The following is a 20,997-nucleotide window of genomic DNA, read 5'->3' on the forward strand; positions in this document are numbered from 1 at the left end:
GACGCTATTGCGTAATCGCGCAGTGTTCCGTTATCGGGTCCTGCCACTTCCTCCACGGCCCTAGGCGGCTCTTTAAGGACTACACTGCTTCGTGACGCTCATGCCAAACTCTTCCATTGTCTACTGTTTGAGGTATCAAACAGCTCATCGTTTGGTGTACGCAACTAAAGATACCGAGGTACAGTACCAGATGTTGAATCTGTCCAGTTCAGTTTCGTATACCCAACAAACGAATAGCAATATACTGATGTGTGCATCCACCGCTACAACGCGTGTATATTAAAATCCACTTTCTCAATTGCATGTGCATAAGTCAGTCTTCAGAGTGAACTAGCTTTGGGAATGCCTGCTCAGTGTTACCACAGATGGCACGTAACTGTCGCCCTTTCGTACTGGAGCAGCAGGACGTGGAATGTCCTTGTTGTCCTTCTACGCGAAGACAAAACACAGAAGGTCGCCACCCTCGCGTCTTCAAGTTATGTTCTCGTCTCGGTGCAGAGGTAACAAGTATCTTGCGCCCACTACGCTTACTGTAAGGTTGTAGCGGAGCTATTAATCAACTTTATACAGGGTGGTTCATTGATCGTGACCGGGCCAAATACCTAGAGAAATAAGCGCCAAACGAAAAAACTACAAAGAACGAAACTTGTCTAGCTTGAAGGGGGAAACCAGATGGCGCTATGGTTGCCCCGTTAGATGGCGCTGCCATAGGTCAAACGGATATCAACTGCGTTTTCTTTAACAGGAACCCCCATTTTTATTACATATTCGCGTAGAACGTAAAGAAATATTAATGTTTTAGTTGGTCCACTTTTTTCGCTTTGTGATAGATGGCGCTGTAATAGTCACAAACGTGTAAGTACGTGGTATCACGTAACATTCCGCCATTGCGGACACATTACGCGTGTTAAAATGGTCCGTTTACCAATTGCGGAAAAGATCGATATCGTGTTGATGTATGGCTATTGTGATCAAAATGCCCAACGGGCGTGTGCTATTTATACTGCTCGGTATCCTGGACGAAATGATCCAAGTGTCCGGACCGTTTGAAGGATATTTACGTTATTTAAGGAAACAGTAAGTGTTCAGCCACACGTGAAACGTCAACCACGACCTACAACAAATGATGCCTAAGTAGGTGTTTCAGCTGCTCTCGCGGCTAATCCGCACATCGGTAGCAGACAAACTGCGCGAGAATCGGGAATCTCAAAAACGTCCGTGATGAGAATGCTACATAAACATCGATTGCACCCGTACCATATTTCTAAGCACCAGGAATTGCATGGCGACGACTTTGAACGTCGTGTACAGTTCTACCACTGGGCGCAAGAGAAATTACGGGACGATGACAGATTTTTTTGCACGCGTTCTATTTGGCGACGAAGCGTCATTCACCAACAGCGGTAAAGTAAACCGGCATAATAGCACTATTGGGCAACGGAAAATCCACGATGGTTGCGAGAAGTGGAACATCAGCGAACTTGGCGGCTTAATGTATGGTGCGGAATTATGGAAGGAAGGATAATTGGCCTCTATTTTTTCGATGGCAATCTAAATGGTGCAATGTATGTTGATTTGCTACGTAATGTTCTACCGATGTTACAAGATGTTTCACTGCATGACAGAATGGCGGTGTACTTCCAACATGATGGATGTCCGGCACATAGCTCGCGTGCGGTTGAAGCAGTATTGAATAGCATATTTCATGACAGGTGGATTGGTCGTCGAAGCACCACACCATGGCTCGCACGTTCAACGGATCTGACGTCCCCGGATTTCTTTCTATGGGGACAGTTGAAGGATATTTGCTATCGTGCGTCAGCGCATTTTTAGTTCATGTGCGAACATTACGAAAGGCAAACTACTCGCTGTTGAGAGGAATGTTATTATACGTATTGCTACATGCATCGAGGTTGACGGACATCATTTTGGGCATTTATTGCATTAATTATTTACAGGTAATCACGCTGTAACAGCATATGTTCTCAGAAATGGTATGCTCACAGAGGTACATGTATCACATTGGAACAACCGAAATAAAATGTTCAAACGTACCTACGTTCTGTATTTTAATTTTAAAAACCTACCTGTTACCAACTGTTCGTCTAAAATTGTGAGCCATAGGTTTGTGACTATTACAGCGCCATCTGTCTCAAAGCGAAAAAAGTTGTCCAACTAAAACATTAATATTTCATTCGTACTACAGAATATGTAATAAAAATGGGGGTTCCTGTTTTTAAAAACGCAGCTGATATCCGTTTGACATATGGCAGCGCCATCTAGCGGGCCAACCATAGCGCCATCTGGTTTCCCACTTGAAGCTAGACGACTTCAGTTCTTTGTAGTTTTTTCGTTTGATGCTTATTTCGTGAGATATTTGGCCCGGTCACAGATATCTTGACTAAATCGTTTTTCAATTTCTTTTGGTCATCTGGTGACACTGTAAGACGGTAAATGACAGGAGACTATCTGAAAAGGCTGCTCAGATTGTCTCATATGCCGTTTACGTAGATCAGGAACAGCTGAGGGCCTATAACACTTCTTTGGAGAATGTCTGGTATTACTTCTATTTTACTCGATGACTTTCCGTAAGTTATACGAATTGCAATCACCTTCACAAAAATTCACCAATCCAGTTGCACAGTTGAGGAGATACTCGGTAGGCAAGCAGTTTCATTAGAAAGCTGCTGTGATAAACTGTCAAAACCCTTCTGGAAATATTAAAACACAGTCAATTTGACGCCCACTGTCGATAGCACTCGTTGAAGAAAAATGGATCTGAGCACTATAGGACTCAACATCTGAGGTCACCAGTCCGCTAGAACTTAGAACTACTTAAACCTAGCTAACCTAACGACATCACACACATCCATGCCCGAGACAGGATTCGAACCTGCGACCGTAGCGGTCTCGTGGTCCCAAACTGTAGCCCCTAGAACCGCTTGGCCACACCGGCCGGCAGCACTCGCTACTTCATGAGAAAAAACAGCTACTCTTGTTTCACAAGGGCAATATTTTCTGAATCCGTGCTGACTATTTGTCAGTAAATCGTTTTGTTCGTGGTAATTCGTGATGTTCGAACACAGAATACATTCAAAAATTCTACTGCAAATCAACGTCAGTGTTGTTGAGCGGGTTACCCCTGTTTCCTTTCTTGGATATTGGTGTTACTTGTGCATCTTTCTAGTCTGCAGATACCGATCTTTCGACGAGCGAGTGGTAGTATATGATTCCTAAGTCTGAAACCGCTTCGCTACTCCGAGAATATCTACTTCGAATTTACTCATTCTGTCAGTTGTTCTAGATTCGAATTCTAGAATATTTCTTTGTCTTCTTCGGTGAAAGAGTTTCGGAGAACCATGTTTAGTATCCTGCTTCAATTGCCCCTTCATCAGTGATACCACCATTGTTATCGCGCAGTAAAGAAATTGATTGCGTCTTGCTGCTGGTGTACGATAGACATGATCAGAATATCATTGCGTTTTCGGCGAGATTTCGAGACAGTGCTTCCTTGTGGAAACTATTATGAGCGTCTCGCATTTAAGTTCTCGCTAAATACCGAGCTTCTGTAAAACCTCGGCAATATTGTGGGTTTTCCGTTTTTTTTAAATTTGGCATGCATTTTTCGTTGCTTCTGCAACAGTGTTCTGACCCGTTTTTAGTACCATGGGCGATCAGGACCCACGTTTATTAATTTATTTGGTATATCTCTCTCAGCTGCCGTCGATACTACTACTTTGATTTCAGACCACGTGGTCTACGCTTACATAGTCAGACCGGAAGGAATGGAGACTGTGTGTTAGGAAGGCGTTAAGCGAAGTTTTATCTGCCTTTTTAAATATACTTCGCGCTTATTTTTGGTGGATGTTATTGTACACAGTCTCTTTACAACATCCTTGTGATCACTAATCCCTGTGTCCGTAATGATGCACCATACTTGCTCAGAATTTTTTGTTGCTAAGAGGTAAAGTACGTTTTCGCCAAAATTTACGGTTCGAGTGCGCTCCTTAACTAACTATTAAAAATAAGTTTCTAAGCCAGCTATTGTACCAAAGCAGACACGGAAGTTTTACATCTAATGTGTATCTCCTCACTGGTGGTCTGCGTAGGTGTTGATGACTGTATAAGCAACAATAATACTTACATTTTGCATTACTTTTGACCACAGTGTCATTTAAACCTGAGTGAATGTAGGCATAATTGTAGACACCAAATAATGTATGCGATTGAATACTAGGTAACGGCTATACTGCAGTACAGGCAACAAAGGGAATAATTTATAGATCTGGACAGTGAATCTTCCGTACAACCGTTCTATGCCTGTAGCATAGTGCATCAGTCAGTATGGCGGTGAGAGGTCTTACGTAACTCTTCTACATCTACACCACAGTCTAACATGTACTGTCGCGACACTGCTGTGAAAATTGCTAAATTCTGATAGTTGGAATTACACTATGACTCTAGCGGCGAGAAAGCCAGCCGTAAGATTAATCTTTGTTTCTAATTATTTTTCTACTTAACGAAATAGTTATATTTTTTGCGTTCCAAGCACTGGTAAATGCTAAAGAGATACGAATGATCGTGACATGAATGAAAGAGTAGCTGAATCTCAACGATTCTACAAACTATTCGTGAAGAAACACCTTCGAACAGAAAGTACTAAAGCTGAAAGCCAGAAATAAGTTGAGCTGAAATTTTTACAAAGGACCGTGTTCCGAAAGGATAGATTGAACACAGTTGGTTGTGGGGTGTTAATTGTTGTCAGTAGCAGTTTACCTTGTAGTGAAATTGATGTAGCTGGTTCCTGAGAGTTAATATGAATAGAGTTTACACTGTACAACAAGAATAAATTAATAATTGGTTCGTTTTACCGCCCACCTGATGATTCAGCTGCTGAGCAGATCAAAGAAAATTTGACTTTTATTTCAAATAGGTACGCTCTTATACAATTATGGTTGGTGGTTATTTCATTCTACCTTTGACGTGTTAGCAAAATTACATGTTTAAAGCCGGCGGTAGGCATGAAATGTCCGAAATTCTCTCCCATGAACTCGTCTGACTTTTGGTACTGAACCATACGTTGTGCTTGATCATAGCTGACATGATTAATGTTCTACCTGTAGTTGTAGGGCTGGAGGACAATTTACAACCGTACTCATATAAGTCGTACTCAAACGTGAAGCACTTACAAATAAAAACACGCTGACAGAACCTTTTAAATGCACTGAAACTAGCAGGAAAGATTGTCCCCTTCATAGAACTTGAATCCAAAATTAAATCCGGCAGATATTTCTCGGATAGTTGGAATCTCAAATAAAAAAACAGCGTCAGATAATGAGGCGGGTGAGACAGGGGTCTCCAAGAAATAATACAGCGGAAATACACGACTTGACGTTAGCTGGGTGGCAGCAGGGATGATCTCATGGACTGGTGGTATCTATTGAACGCGAAAAGGTTCACTGTTTGCCCAACAGTTCGCTGGCAGTTCCGGCATTGCCTCAGCAAACGGGTAGAATGCGCGTGAGTGTTTTATTTGCTACTTGGATATGTTTGCGCTGAACTGTTAGTGGTACTGTTACCATTCGTCACTTTCTCAGTGCCAGTTCGTACTCTTTGCTGGTCTGGTGATGGAAAATTCAGGTAGCTACAGTAGTAACAACACCGATATAGGTAAATGGTATGGCTTTTCTTCCTTCCGTATAAGTTGGCGGTGCTATTGTTGGATTTAATGAGCATTAAATCTGTAAGTGAAAATGAATAAGAATAGTTTCCTTGTCTCTTTAAATAACTTGATGATGCCCCACTATGGGCATGAGTATTTCATCAAGCATTTTTAACGACACCTATTACTTGTGGTGTTTAAGAATCAGAATGAGTCCTAAGTCTCTGAGAATAGGAAGAAAAATGCTGTAGTGCCACTTGATTTATCTTCCGTGCGCATATGATCACTCCAACATCAGGTAAAACCTAGTCTGCAGCAGTTGGGATCACCCTGATCTCGTGACTCACCGACGATTTAATAGCCAACGAGTTACCGAGACTCATGTGGTGGTAGCACGATTGAAAGTAGTGCTTCTTCAAACGGTAACCTTTCCTAATTGTGAAACAGTGCTTTCATTACCTCTATTTGAACAAAAATGCTATTTAAAAGTCCGATACAGGTTCAAAGTTGGACACTGAGCACAAACTTGTGGCTGTGAATCACTAAATGTCCGCGAATAAATGCTAAATCTGTCTTGCTGTTACGAGAAATCCAGTCAAACACCAGAGAGCCCAAGCTCGAAGCATAGGTTACCAAGAAGAGGGTAGTCTGTGTATACGTTGGAAGAATGTAGACTCAAGGGGATACTGGCTTGTTGTAGCTGTACGGGCAGCTTCACTCAGCTCCGGAGACGTGTCCACGGGATCTCACCACGTGACGTGGAGAAAGAGGGCGCGTCTCTGGACGATGCGATGTGCTGTAGGAGTGAGCGAGTAGCCCCGTCCTATCAGAGTCGCTGGCTGCAACTCTAACAAGAAGTTACTGTTAAAATCAGTATTGATCAGAAATTTATTTATTCCCTCAAACCGGTTTCAACGACGCCTGAGGTCATCTTCAGACCTATAAGTCAAATACAAAGTCTGATAAGAGGACTTCATACATTAAAGAAAATTATGTAATATTGACTTATAAAACGATGAATTACCAAAATGCTTTGAGCAGTAACCTCCTTCTGGTGGTAAATCACTGCTAGGTAGAGCAGTGAACGTCTTACTTATATATTGGTGGCTCCGCCCACTTTTGACAATATCATCGCCAACCAATGGGTTAAAAGCCAACTAACAACGTAAAATTTCGTAATTGAAAGAGTAATGACAAGAATGAAAAATAAAAATACATGGCACTTGGCTGGTTTAACAGCTATTGTCGGATAAAATATGTAAAAATATTAAACATATGAAATAAATAAAAATCGTTTCGACAGTACTTGGGTTGTCCTCTCGGAGCCTGTTGGAGAACCGTTTGGAAGCTACTGGTTGCAATGGTAAGTATAGACGCCATTCCAAAGATGTGGCAGCAGTCTACTCTCCAACGAGGTTGTTGTAATATCGATAGGCAAACGCTTTGTGATCAAGACTGGTTTTAATAGTAACTAATAGTAATAACGTTGATCACTGTCTGCTCCCACGATGTATTCAAAAGTATCTAACAAGAAGTTTCTGCCACTGTAACCCTCGCGTCAATTTCTACCAACATGGCGCCTAACCTGTTGATTCATGTGGTCTGGTCACTGGCTATACCGATCGAAGGAGCGCGTGTTGTTTCTTCGAAGCCAAGCTATAGCGAGAGGTCGGCTGTTCTTCAAGGTTTCTATGTAAAATCTCCAGACTGGAGAAAACCAATAGTGTCATCGGAGTGGCACTACATTTTGTGACAAACCTAGCTGGGTCCTCAAGAAGAGTTACGGATAGGAGAACGGTGGGATGTCGGATTGCGAGGCTGAGGCGACATTTTTACTGCTAATTTCACCTTGGAGATGTATTCCCGCTCCTGAAGGTGGGCTTACGAGGGACCTACAATTCTCCATCTTAGCTATAATATTTAATATTTTTTTTTCATTAGTGTAGAGGAGTATACAAACTGATAGCGAATGCAGACACCCATTACTAGGCATTAATGTGAGATGTGTCCACCCCTCGCCTTAATAACGATTTGAACTCTGCTGGTAAAACTTTCACTGGCGTCTAAATGTTGTTGGACCAATGTTAAGCTATTCCTCCACAAGAGCCAAAACCAGAGAAGATAGTGGCATTGCACGCTGGAGTCTGTGGCCAATTCGACTTCTAACTCACAACAAAGATGCTCCAATTGGATCAGGCTGGGAATCTGAGTAGGCCAGTCCATTTCAGGAATGTTGTCCACAAACCATTGGCCCATAGATGCTGCTTTGACAGAGAGCATTGCCATGCTGATACAGTTATTGTCTCCGAACTGTTGCTCTGCTGCACACACTACACAGTGCCGTAAAATGTGTTCACATGCCTCAGCATTTAGCGTTTCCTTAAGTGCATATAGAGTGGACCAAACCCTAACCATGAAAAACAACCCCATGCCGTAATACTACCTCTGCCGTACTTAGTTGTTGGCATTACACTAATTCTCAAGGCATTCGCCAAACCTACACCCTTCCATCGGACTGCCACATGGTACAGCATGATCCATCACTACAAATCACTCGTTTCCAGCCATCCAGTGTCCAGTGGCGTCGTCCTCTATACCACCTCACGCTACGGTTAGCGTTAACTACAGGAATTGGTGTCTTTCAAGGATCTGCTCGAAAATCGTACCCTAATCTTTTTAGTTCCCAACGCTGCGAAGCCTCCTGTTAGCACTTTGGGACTTGTGAGTGATTCCTTTCGTTGACTCTATAACCGCCCTCTTCAGTGCTAGACTACCCCTGCCTGGCTGTAAATGAGTTCTACCTGGTCTTGGTTTAGCTGTGATTTTCCTTCGTGCTCCCACTTCAGTCACGTCACCAACAGCCGACTTGGGCGGCTTTACGAGCACTGAAATATCCTTGATGATTCTGTTACTCAGGCGGAGTCCAACGAGTAGTCCACATTCGAAGTCACTGAACTCAGCTGACCTACCCATTCTACCGTTACTGATCGTTTAATGACACCACAAAACGACGGGTCTTTTTATACTAGCAGGTCGACCTCTCGTGATATCTGGTGATCCAGTCTGCATTACGTAGGAGTGTCCTGATACTTTTCATAGTGTACCTCTGTAACTTAGGAACGAAGTTATCTTGTCCTTCGACCTTCGTCGCCTCCAGTAAACAGACAAAACTAAAATCCCGTGTTTGGTAGGTTCCCTAGTTCTTGTCTTTAACTACATTATTGTACGTAGCCTTTTATTTTACAATCGGCATTGCCACCTCTGAGAGTGTTGTACCACTATATGACTCGTCTGTGTGCCGGCAGAACAGTGACAGCTTGTGTGTGACTTCAACACGAGCGTTCGATTATGGGCTACGGCCTTGAAACTAGTCCTGACTAACTACATGAAGGAAAGAAACTATAGCTGTGAAAAATTACTTTTTTAAATAAAATCCGTTACAGTCTTGCGACAAAATTCTTAGACATCATTATGAATCTGTATATTATTGAAGGGAGAAGACGTTCACCCAATCCTACCTGCAGGTTGCCTACCTAAGGTGTTTCAGGGGAACAGAAATTTGATTGTCAATATTTCTCATAACACTGATCGAATATAAAGATGTAAAGTGTTGTCATCAACTTATTGAGAGATTTAATCTTAAGTTACAGGTTTAACGCAGTTAAGTGCTATATTAAAGACTACCTTGGCGCCCGATGCTTCGCTTGTGCAGCCTATGTAGTCTGCGCAGATTGTTTTGTATATCTTTAACGAATTTTTATATTGCTAACAAATTGTAACGTCTTCTAAATTTTTCATGCTAATTAATGTACTGCAGGCCGAAAAACGATTCTGTTAGCTGGATTAAGAGATCTTTGTTAACCGTGCGTTTTGAGTTCTTGTGGTGGTATTTACACACACACACACACACACACACACACACACACACACACACACACACACACACACACACTTCCTTAGAAATAACAATTTTAATAGATTTTGATTTAAAACGTATTAATATACCGATGACGAAATATATTCATTATAACTTACATCCTCGATTTCACTCCATTAGGGTATGAAGTTTCAAAAGACAATAAAACATGTAATTTTTTTATTTCTAACCTTGAGGCCAGGTACAAATTTTAAGAGTCTCCGATTAGAAAATCTATTTCGTAATGAAATATTTGCATGAAACTTTCCAGTCCCTATTTTACCCACTAGGGGTTGAATTTCCGAAAACTGAAACACATTTTTGGAAGTCAAACACCAATTTTCATTTCTGTAGTTTACAAATTATTTATTTTAATTAATCATCATTAATAATTTATTTTCAAAAATAGTTTATCCCATTTATTTTCAAAAACAGTATTTTACCCCATTAGAGGTTGAATTTCCAAAAATTCTGAAGCACATACTTTTTTTTATTATTGACCGAGAAACCAAATACTAATGTTCGTAGTTCCAGCTTCAAAATTACCTTGATAATAACTTATGTTTAAAAAACCTCCCATTGTCTACATCTCCTCCTCAGGGGTCGAATTTCGAACAATCCCTTACTAAAAGAAGACTACAGTATAAGACCTCTTCAAAATTCAAGCTTCTGTACTTAGCGGTTTGGACTGGACAATGATGAGTGAATCAGTATGTATTGAGGCAGCGTAACTCCTGGCGCCCAAGTTAAGGAGTGTGCATTCATCCAAAACTTGAATCAGAGCACTTGGCGACTTGCAAAAGGCTTCACACATAGTTTCAAACCTTTTCTCGTTGACACCCGCCACAAAATAATGAAAGAAAATTTATCGATTACCAGGTTTTCGCTATTCATGCAGTAAAACTTAAATACAAAGCATGAATTTTAATTTATTACTTCGTTCCTGCTGATTCTATTTGCAACACATTTGCAGACAGTATTTACGCATACCACTGAGTGTACCTGAAAACGTGTCATAAGAACACACGGTTCAAGAAGTATGACATCATAAACATAAGGATACGTGAAAAACTAAAATGTCTTCAACTATAAAGATTTTAGACAGTTAAAGTCAGTTATTTAACACTTTAACTCATCTGTAAAGTAAGCAGATATCTGAAGCTCTTTTATGCTTGGTAATTCGATTTATTAAAGAATCGGGATTTTGGTGGTTGTGGTGGTGGTGGTGGTGGTGGTGGTGGTGGTGGTGGTGGTGGTGGTGGTTGTTGTTGTTGTTGTTAGTGTTTATTACTATTACGTCTATTTATGTCCCTCTTCACCATCATTATTTCTACTAATCGTATGACAGATAATCACAGAAATATGTCTATCTGCACCATACTAAATTGTTTGCAATTAACGACATTGCAATTTTTGCATCCAATTGCCCACATGGGACGACACCCTAGTCTGTAGGCGCTGTGCCGCAACTTTGAGTACTGCAGAGAGCGTTGACAGACCACAAAATCTTCGTCTGTTCCTCAGTCTTTCATACTTTCCTCCTACTTTCACATGCTGCAGAGTTCATTGCCCGGTCCTAGGGTGCATTGCCATATTCGTTGTGGACTGTCGACCCATGACGGCGCACATCTCCCTGGCTTCTAGGATTACTATAGTGCACAGAACAGCACCACAAGGACGTACTGCAGGAGGGGGGAGGGGGGGGGGGTTAAGGAGAAGGGGGCGGGTCGATTCAGATAAAGTGCCTTTAAAGCCTTTCAGGACAGTGCATCAGCAATGTTGTTCAGGAACTCGTGATGCCGCTGTGGCAGCGCGAGTTAACCGTTAGCCATAATGTCAGTCCATTTGGTATGTTGTGTTCTCGTACAGTATCTAATAATAAACGTGATGTATTCCACGCCGGTGGTGTATGCAGGAACAACAAGAGGCACTTTGAAATCTGACGCAATAGCTAAACAAGTATTATCTGTACTAAGTCAACAATATTTCGTCACCGCAGTATGAAGAAACTTACACTGTTTCATGGTAGAGTGATTTTGCCACCTGGTATCAATTGCTTCGCCTGTACTCCTTACTTTAAAAATCATATTTGGTTGCAATTACTGCTTCGACGTGACTGTTTAAGCGGCTGTGTAACAATAAAAATTTCTGCATCTGTCTTTTAGCTGCTGGATTCCCCTTACGCAGTCTCCAATGTGCAAGTAATATTCCGAGAAGTGATTATGTAATTCTACGCAAATATCCTCACTCAAGGACGCGGAACTTCGGCCGACCGTGAACAGCAAAGGATGCGCTTATGTTAAATAAACTTATAACTGTCGTTTCCTTCCAAAGATTTACCGTTCGTGAAGACAAAATAAGGTAAAATAACGTGTTAAACAAAAATAATGCACACTGAATGAAATTTACTTACAAAAAGCGAAGCAGGTAAGTTACTTGGACCATGCAAGATCGTAAATTACCTTACATAGAATGTAATACTTTTTTCCTATTCCAGTCTTTACTTGTTACGACGTACTGCAATGCTAAGTGGGAACACACGTTTTTGCAACGTTCACATGTCATATAATTAATATATTCCAACACATCTGCAAGTATGAAAATAGCCATCTGCGTCTTCACTGCTTCAGGCAGCTCTGTAGTATGGTTGACAGTACACAACAGGACCACACGCAGTGGATATGTGCGGTGACGATTTCAGCGGTAGTCTCAGCACTACAGAATCGACCTTCTCTGCTAATATGTAATACGCTAAATTTCGGGTTGCACAAAACGACAGCGGTACGATCAGCCGAATCAACCTGTATACCTGTCCCCACTGTTCCTTTTACTGGAGTAAACATGTTAAATAGCTACTCTATTATTTAATAACACTGCTTAACTCATGTAACATTTAATTAGTTTCTGGATTGTAATCATCGTAAAAACAGCTCGGAACCTGAATCTAAGGGCTTTGTGATTTCCCTGTGAAGGTAAGATCTGAGACAATGAACGATCTGGTCTAGTGAGCCAAAAGAAAGTCACCGTAATAGGCTATTAATCAGGGGTAAAGGTTAATGATAGAGAAGTGACGAAGAGAATATGTTAAGCTTCCAGTGTATGAGTGATGATGAACATAAGTTCCACATTTCAAAACGTCCTGCTGGAGTATATCTAACAGGTATGATTCTCAGCTGCTAACGAAGTGCATAGTAGAGTAACTATTGAGAAAGAGAGGAAATGTGATACGTTGCTGTATGGTGATGGCCAAATGTCAATAAAGGGATTTTATTTTCTCTGTCTGTACCACTTCCTTCCTTCCCTTTACTACTTCTTCCTTGCTTTTCTTCTTCTTCCTTGCTTTTCTTCTTCTTCCCTGCTTTTCTTCTTCTTCCCTGCTTTTCTTCTTCTTCCCTGCTTTTCTTCTTCCTTGCTTTTCTTCTTCTTCCTTGCTTTTCTTCTTCTTCCTTGCTTTTCTTCTTCTTCCTTGCTTTTCTTCTTCTTCCCTGCTTTTCTTCTTCTTCCCTGCTTTTCTTCTTCTTCCCTGCTTTTCTTCTTCTTCCTTGCTTTTCTTCTTCTTCCCTGCTTTTCTTCTTCTTCCCTGCTTTTCTTCTTCTTCTTCTTCTTCTTTCTTCCTTCATTCTTCTTCTTCTTCTTTCTTCCTTCATTCTTCTTCTTCTTCTTTCTTCCTTCATTCTTCTTCTTCTTCTTTCTTCCTTCATTCTTCTTCTTCTTCTTTCTTCCTTCATTCTTCTTCTTCTTCTTCTTCCTTCCTTCATTCTTCTTCTTCTTCATTCTTCCTTCATTCTTCTTCTTCTTCTTCTTCCTTCATTCTTCTTCTTCTTCTTCTTCTTCTTCTTCTTCCTTCCTTCCTTCCTTCCTTCCTTCTTCTTCTTCTTTCTTCCTTCATTTTTTTCTTTATCTTTTCCAGACAAACTTTTTCCTAGACTCAATACTGTCTTCAACAATGATTATAGCTCCTGTATCATTGTTTTCCATTGCAGGAGATCGTGCTGCGCAATGGGTCGATGACGTTCGACTGGTGGCGCGAGCCGCCCGTGGACCCTGTGATGAACGTGTACATCTACAACGTGACGAACGCGGACGCGTTCCTCAACAACGGCGACAAGCCCATCCTGGAGGAGCTCGGACCCTTCGTCTACATGTAAGCTCACTTTCTAAATTACCCGCATCCGCCTGTGCTCGGCAGTGTGTTAATGCGACCACAGCACTCATAGGTTCGCTTGGCACTTCATAAAAGCGCTTCGCAGTGAAGCAAGTAGTGTGGAGCGCAAAGAGTTTCAACTATTAAGGGAAAGGTCTCAGACACGGCCAACCGATCCTGCTCATACTGTATGTATCAACTCGCTCGTATACAGCCCGTAGCGAAAGATTATAAGAAAATATATGCACACATCAGAAAAGGTTTCGCATCTCCCCGGCTTCCAGAACTGAAGATAGACGTTGACTGTGGATATTGTATCACAGACACAGTCCCTTTGACTGTTCATAGATGTCACTAAACCTGCCCAAAGATGTAAACAGCCATGCATGAGTAACGTCTATTAAACGGTAGGGATCTGACAGCCGATCAGCTCCAGTCATTCCACTAGGAAGGAGGTTCACGGCTCCAGTTGTCCGTAGTTTAACTATGCCTAGACGATCAATACCGCGGTTCGATCGCGTCCGCATTGTTACTTTGTGCCAGGAAGAGCTCTCAACAGGGGATGTGTCCGGGCGTCTCGGAGTGTACCAAAGCGAAATTGTTCGGACATGGAGAACATACAAACAGGGAGGAACTGTCGACGACATGCCTCGCTCAGGCATGCAGTGGATGACCGCTCCCTACGGATTATGGCTCGGAGGAACACTGACAGCAACGCCACCATGTTGAATAACGCTTTTCGTGTAGCCACAGGAAGTCGTGTTACGACTCACTGTGCGCAATAGGCTGCATGTTGCGCAACTTCACTGCCGACGTCTATGCCGAAGTCCATCTTTGCAACCACGACACAATGCAGCGCGGTACAGATGGGCCCAACAACATGCCGAATGGACCGCTCAGGACTGGCATTACGTTCTATTCACCGATTAGTGTCGCGTATGCCTTCAACCAGACAATCGTCGGAGATGTGTTTGGAGGCAACCCGGTCAGGTTGAACGCCTTAAACACACTGTCCAGCGAATGAGGCCGACATACGCCGCTCGTGGTCATGGAAGGCGCCGTCACGGCTGTACGATACGTGAATGCCATCTTCCGACCGACAGTGCAAACATATCGGCAGCATATGGGCGAGGCATTCGTCTTCATGAACGACAATTCGTATCCCCATCGTTGCACATCTTGTGAATGACTTCCTTCAGGATAACGGCACCGCCCGACTAGAGTGGCCAGCATGTTCTCCAGACATGAAACCTATCGAACATACCTGGGATAGATTTCAAAGCGCTGTTTATGGACGACGTGACCCACCAACCACTCTGAGAGATGTACGCCGAATCGCCGTTGAGGAGTGGGACAATCTGGACCAACAGTGCCTTGATGAATTTGTGGTTAGTATGCCACGACGAATACAGGCATGCATCAATGCAAGAGGACGCCCTACTGGGTATTAGAGGTACCGGTGTGTACAGCAATCTGGACCACCACCTGTGAAGGTCTCGCTTTATGGTGGTACAACATGCAATGTGTGGTTTTCATGAGCAATAAAACGGGCGGAAATGATGTTTATGTTGATCTTTCTTCCAATTTTCTCTACAGGTTCCGAAACTCTCCGAACAGAGGTGATGCAAAACTTTTTTTGGTGTGTGTGTGTGTGTGTGTGTGTGTGTGTGTGTGTGTGTGTGTGTGTGTGTGTGTGTGTGTGTGTGCGCGCGCAATGTACTCAAAATTGACAATATCGATAGTTAATCGAAAATTCAGTATTTTTTTATCATATGTGGCATCTACAAACACATACTGGGCGCCTGAAATTTAATTATAACCACTCAGTGTTTTCCGATGAATCTACGGGGACGCATTGGTCGGTGACGCATCGGGCTAGCAGTGCGGCAGTCTAGCAGGCTGCTCACGAAGCTGCTGACCGCGCCGTCTCGTAACGCGGGTTGCACGACGTCTTGTTTTGCAACGTCGGCTCTGTGTGTGCGCTAGGAGGGGCCCGCGTCTTACCGCCCTGCTGCAGTTGCCAATCGTAACTGCTGTCCTCGCCCGACCGGCTTATCTAGTCCTTCACTTAAACGTAACGCCACAACTGTTCGCCGGCCGCGGTGGTCTCGCGGTTCTAGGCGCGCAGTCCGGAACCGTGCGACTGCTACGGTCGCAGGTTCGAATCCTGCCTCGGGCATGGATATGTGTGATGTCCTTAGGTTAGTTAGGTTTAAGTAGTTCTAACTTCTAGGGGACTGATGACCACAGCAGTTGAGTCCCATAGTGCTCAGAACCATTTGAACCATTTTTGAACCACAACTGTTCATTTGCAACCTGTAGCACTATGCATCCAGAAGCGCTTCTAGACGCATAATTGATAAGACTTTGAGTGAAACTTCCTGGGAGATTAAAACTGTGTGCTGGACCGAGACTCGAACTGGGGAAATTTGACTTTCGCGGGCAAGCGCTCTACCAACTGAGACAAGCCATGTCTCCGCAACATCCTTTCTTTCAGGAGTGCTACTTCTGCAAGGTTCGCAGGAGAGCTTCTGTAAAGTTTGGAAGGTAGGAGACGAGGTACTGGCAGAAGTAAAGCTGTGAGGACGGGGCGTGAGTCGTGCTTGGGTAGCTCAGTTGGTAGAGCACTTGCTCGCGAAGGGCAAAGGTCCCGAGTTCGAGTCTCGGTCCGGCACACAGTTTTAATCTGCCAGGAAGTTACGTATCAGCGCGCACTCCGCTGCAGAGTGAAAATCTCATTCAATAATTAGTGCTTGAAGTTTTGACAGGACATGGAGTTTCTCGAATGTACAGATTTCATTGTTGTTATCTAAGTAAGCCAGAGCTCCAAATGTAAAGTTAGGTTACAATCTATCGGGAATCGCTAAAATCTGCTTCACAAAAACAAAAATTCAGCGATCTCTCTCTATATGATGATGGTGATGATCTGTTGGTCTAGAAAATATTTACGTGCATATGAGTAACTGACAACCGACTGTTCCTCGAAGCAACGCTCATCCATTGAACCTTCCACACGAAAGTAATGCTGAAATACACGAAAACATAAAAAATACCGGACAAGTGCGACTGTTGGTCTCGCACTTTGAGAGTTACGCAAAAAGTTATATATTTAGACAACAACAACAATACTTACAATAATAAATAAATCTGTGTGGCTCAGTGGCCTAGTTCAAATGGTTCAAATGGCTCTGAGCACTATGGGACTTAACATCTGAGGTCATCAGTCCCCCAGAACTTAGAACTACTTAAATCTACCTAGCCTAAGGACATCACACACTTCCACGCCCGAGGCAGGATTCGAGCCTGCGACCGTAGCAGTCGCGCGGTTCCAGACTGAAGTGCCTAGAACCGCTCCGCCACACCGGCCGGCACAGTGGCCTAGTGCAGGTCTTTCTATTGGACGCCACTTCGGGGACTTCAGTGCCCCTAACCTATCCCAGTTATCCAACTGGAGAAACGGGACCTACAGTTTAACGTGGCATCGAAGAGCGTGTTTCAGACGACTCTGCACGTTGAGAGGTGAAGGCTAAGTTAAAACGAAGATGGAAACAGCCGTGGTCCAATTGAGATTTGAACATGCACTTCTACCGGTAGACCACTAGACCCGACATGTGTGTAAATAATTCATCATTTACTTTCGATGAAAAAGTTCCTGTCTGTATCAGAATATGTGACAGAAATTTCCGTATCTTTTGATACATTGATTTAAAAGCTTAAATATTTTACACACTCAAAGGACTGTAGACCTTAGCACCCGACAAAAATTTCGCATTTGATATCACTATCTTTCATGAGAAAAAGGACTCTTAATAGTCTGACACAGTCGGACGACACAATGATCCTGTAAAAGTTCTGTTTTTACCTATTGAGCTACAGAGCTCTAAAAATAAACACTAAGGAAATTAAGACTGAAATTTTTTCTACTTTCATTATGCGTGACTCTATGCTAACGAAAACATATCATGAAGTGCACAAAGGAAGGTAATTCTAACCAAGCACCAAGCACACTACTTTTTAATTAATTTCGTATTTTTCTGAACTAATTTCGGGTCACAGCTCTGATTTCTCGTACAATTTTCTGCGGGTGACTGGACGTCTTATTAATTCTAAATGCTTTTATTCTTTTGTTCGCATACGATGTATGTATATGTTTTACTTTGTCAGATATATTTTTCTACTGATTAACCTTGCTTAACAGACTGTAGATCCTACAGCAGTTAAGAAAAATCACTGATTCAAGGAATTGTGTGCCTGGTTGGTTTTCCTTCTCACGGATCTTTCAAACAAGAAAGCGCTGTTCTCACGCCTTCGTGTATAAAATAAGACCTTAGTGTCAGTGCAAAAAGAAAGTAATAAGAAGTTAACAAGAAGGTATGCACTTGGAAACATGAAATTTTTTTCACGTGAAATGTTAAAATCAGCATTATTCCAAAATAGAAGCAGTAAGGCGACAGGTGTAAATTCGTCTGAAGAAAGAAAGAACGCGTGGAGGAACGGAAACAAGCAAATAAGAAGAAACTGGCACTAGGTCACTAGTTGGCAATAACGTAAAGAAGTAAACTAGGTATGTTACTCAGTACGTTGTCAAGACGTAACAGGCGTGGGTACTGTCTGAAGTGAATTTGTGCCTTAATATCTCCAGTCCTTGTTCTTCGTTTGTCAAGAGTTACTAGAAATGACAAGTGCCATTTTGTATGTTGAAACACTGTAATCCTGTGCGTCGTGCCGGGGAAGACAATTGTAAACGCCTAACGTCGAGGCTCATTGTATTCACCTTTCCACATCCAAGCGCAGAGTCAGCAGAGACTCCCTGTACACGTTTAAGAACGCGTCGTAACAACCGTTCCTCCAATCAGCGTCGGAAACCGACAGGACTTCCTTATCGTGCCGTGAGGTTGATATTCGCAGGGGTCGCACTATTCGAATGTAAATAGCGCGTGCGTCGAGCTTTATAATGAAACAAATCCACATGCGGGCGGCGAAAAAAGAGACGACCAGACAGCAGCTGACCTTCGATCGCAAAGTGGAGGTGAGGTGCGAGTAATGCTGTGTTGTTGGGAAAGCCCTCACGGTCGCGGTTGACGCACAGGCGTCGGCAGCAGCGAGAACGAGTTGTGCAAGTCAAACGTTCAGAAACACGCCATGAATGCAGTATTTTTCGGTTCGCCATCTGTTGTCTAAGAACGGAGGCTGATGAGAGAGATATGCAGTGACGCCCACATTTCTACTCCTCCAGCTATTGTGCAGGCTGTCCTTTTCAGACCTCCCACATTTCAAATGACTAGGTAAAAAACATATGTTAGACATCTCTGTAGAATTTTTTTTGAAAACAATCATCAGTTTACCTTCACGCGTGAGCCATCTGTACCACAAAGAATATCGAATCTGTGTTCAGTTTCTTGACATGTTCTGCGTAACATCTTCTGTCACTGTTGCAATCGTATCACTGATACGACGCCTTAACGCGTGAATATATCCACTTTGATCGCGTACATGAGCTGCCCAAGTCAATTTCCGCGCACGCGTAGTTTCGGCGCTCTCTGATTGGTGCCAGCGGCTGTATTCGTGGCTACATAACAGGAAAATCGTGCCAGCCGCGGCAGTCAGTAGTTCCACTCCTGACGACGATGCTGGAGATAGCCACTGAAAGCTTGAGAATAATATTCGAACTGACATTTACTGAAAACTGAGGTTATTTTATTCAATAAACATCTTCTCAGGAATCTGGCATTCATGTCCATAAGCTGCGGCATTTCCACAGCAAAATGTTGTCAGAATGGTTTGTAGTTTGTCATCAGATGCTGTAGGATTTCCACTTTGTAAGCATACGAACGAAGACGCTGATGCATTGTTGTTCGGGTACATTAATTTCCCTAGATGCCAGACTGTGGTGTGTGCTTCTGAGAAACGCTTGTCTGATGTCCTTTTCTCTCTCTCTCTCTCTCTCTCTCTCTCTCTCTCTCTCTCTCTCTCTCTCTCTCTCTCTTCCGAAATACTACGACTTACACCGCCAGAATGTTTCAGAACACGTCCAGCTGCCACAAACTTAAGATACCGCTTCTTAATTGTTTTCACGTCAGGTGAATCACACACACACAACATACGATAATTTACTTGCACAGTAATTGGCAGATTTTGCTTCTGCAAAACACATTACTGTTCGCTCCCGCTACTGTGGAGTCACCATTTTCGCTATATGGGAGCGTGCTGCTCTCTGACAATAGATCGCACGACTTAACGGGAATATAAATTCTTTTGAGATGCTCTAGCGTATGCTGTGATCTGTTTAGCAGTTGTACCGTGTATGACGGAGTGTATGTTGTGTACCGTAATCAGCTTCGATTCTTCCTGCTCCGTTCGCGGATGGTACAGGAGAGAGGGATTGTCGGACCCCTCTGTAAAAATATGAATGTTTAATTACCTCGCTGTAGTTCATGAGATGGAATTAGCGGTTCAAGGCACTCGTAAGAACGTTCCAGTACACTGATTCGATACGATATTTCGTATCAGTATCATTTCCTGGCATTTTGTCGATACCTCGATATTATCGGAGCAAAAGTGTACCTGATGAGTCAAAACGACCACCTTCTGTTTAGTAATGTTTTGAATCATTTTTGGAAAGCAGTTCTGCGTGTCACGGATTCGATAAACTAACATAGTTTCTGATGTACACTGTGACGCCAGATGCCTACTCGCAGATTACGCAATTAGCATAAACTACGGGCGGATGATTTGTGGGGGTGGAGCGCCAGTTCAGACCAGGCAGTTTGGCGTCCAAGACGTCAACGAGAATTCACTATCGTGCTCCTCAAGCCACTGTAGCACATTTGTGCCGTGTGACACGGACAGTTACCGTTCTGGAAGATGCCATCACCTTCAGGAAAACGTCAAGCATGAAGGGTTTCAGGTGTTCCAGTGCAGCTGCCACAGTGTCTTCGATTACTACCATGGGCCCAATGGATACCCAAGGGAATGTCTCCCACAACATAACGCTGCGTCCACCTACCTGCGTTCACAACACGCATGTTACCTCTGGAGGAGACATGTCTTTCATCTGACCACGCGACGCGTTTCCATTGATCCACGGTCCAATCTTGATGATCCCACGCCCACTGCAACTGTAATTGACGCTAACGTTGGTTCAACACGGGTCGTGTGCTGCGGATCCCCGTGTTCAACGATGTGGCCTCGACGGTACGCTCCGTAACACTTGTGCCCGCACCAGCTTCTTAGTCTCTCGTCAGATCTTCCAGAGATTGGCGCCTAATCTAATTG

The 20,997-nt window shown here is 43.1% G+C and overlaps 1 protein-coding gene across 3 annotated transcripts in view; it reads left to right on the forward strand.

Annotated features, from left to right (window-relative positions):
- The window catches only part of LOC126284057 (lysosome membrane protein 2), a 643,741-nt gene that overhangs the window by 558,737 nt on the left and 64,007 nt on the right, over positions 1–20,997 (forward strand). For all 3 annotated transcript variants that reach the window (XM_049982647.1, XM_049982648.1, XM_049982646.1), the window contains one exon: positions 13,562–13,722. In XM_049982647.1, coding sequence (XP_049838604.1) covers positions 13,562–13,722 — 161 coding nt within the window. The remainder of the gene's footprint in view (positions 1–13,561; positions 13,723–20,997) is intronic.

The sequence above is a fragment of the Schistocerca gregaria genome, chromosome 8 (genome assembly GCF_023897955.1).
Source record: "Schistocerca gregaria isolate iqSchGreg1 chromosome 8, iqSchGreg1.2, whole genome shotgun sequence".
Taxonomy (NCBI): Eukaryota; Metazoa; Arthropoda; class Insecta; order Orthoptera; family Acrididae; genus Schistocerca; species Schistocerca gregaria.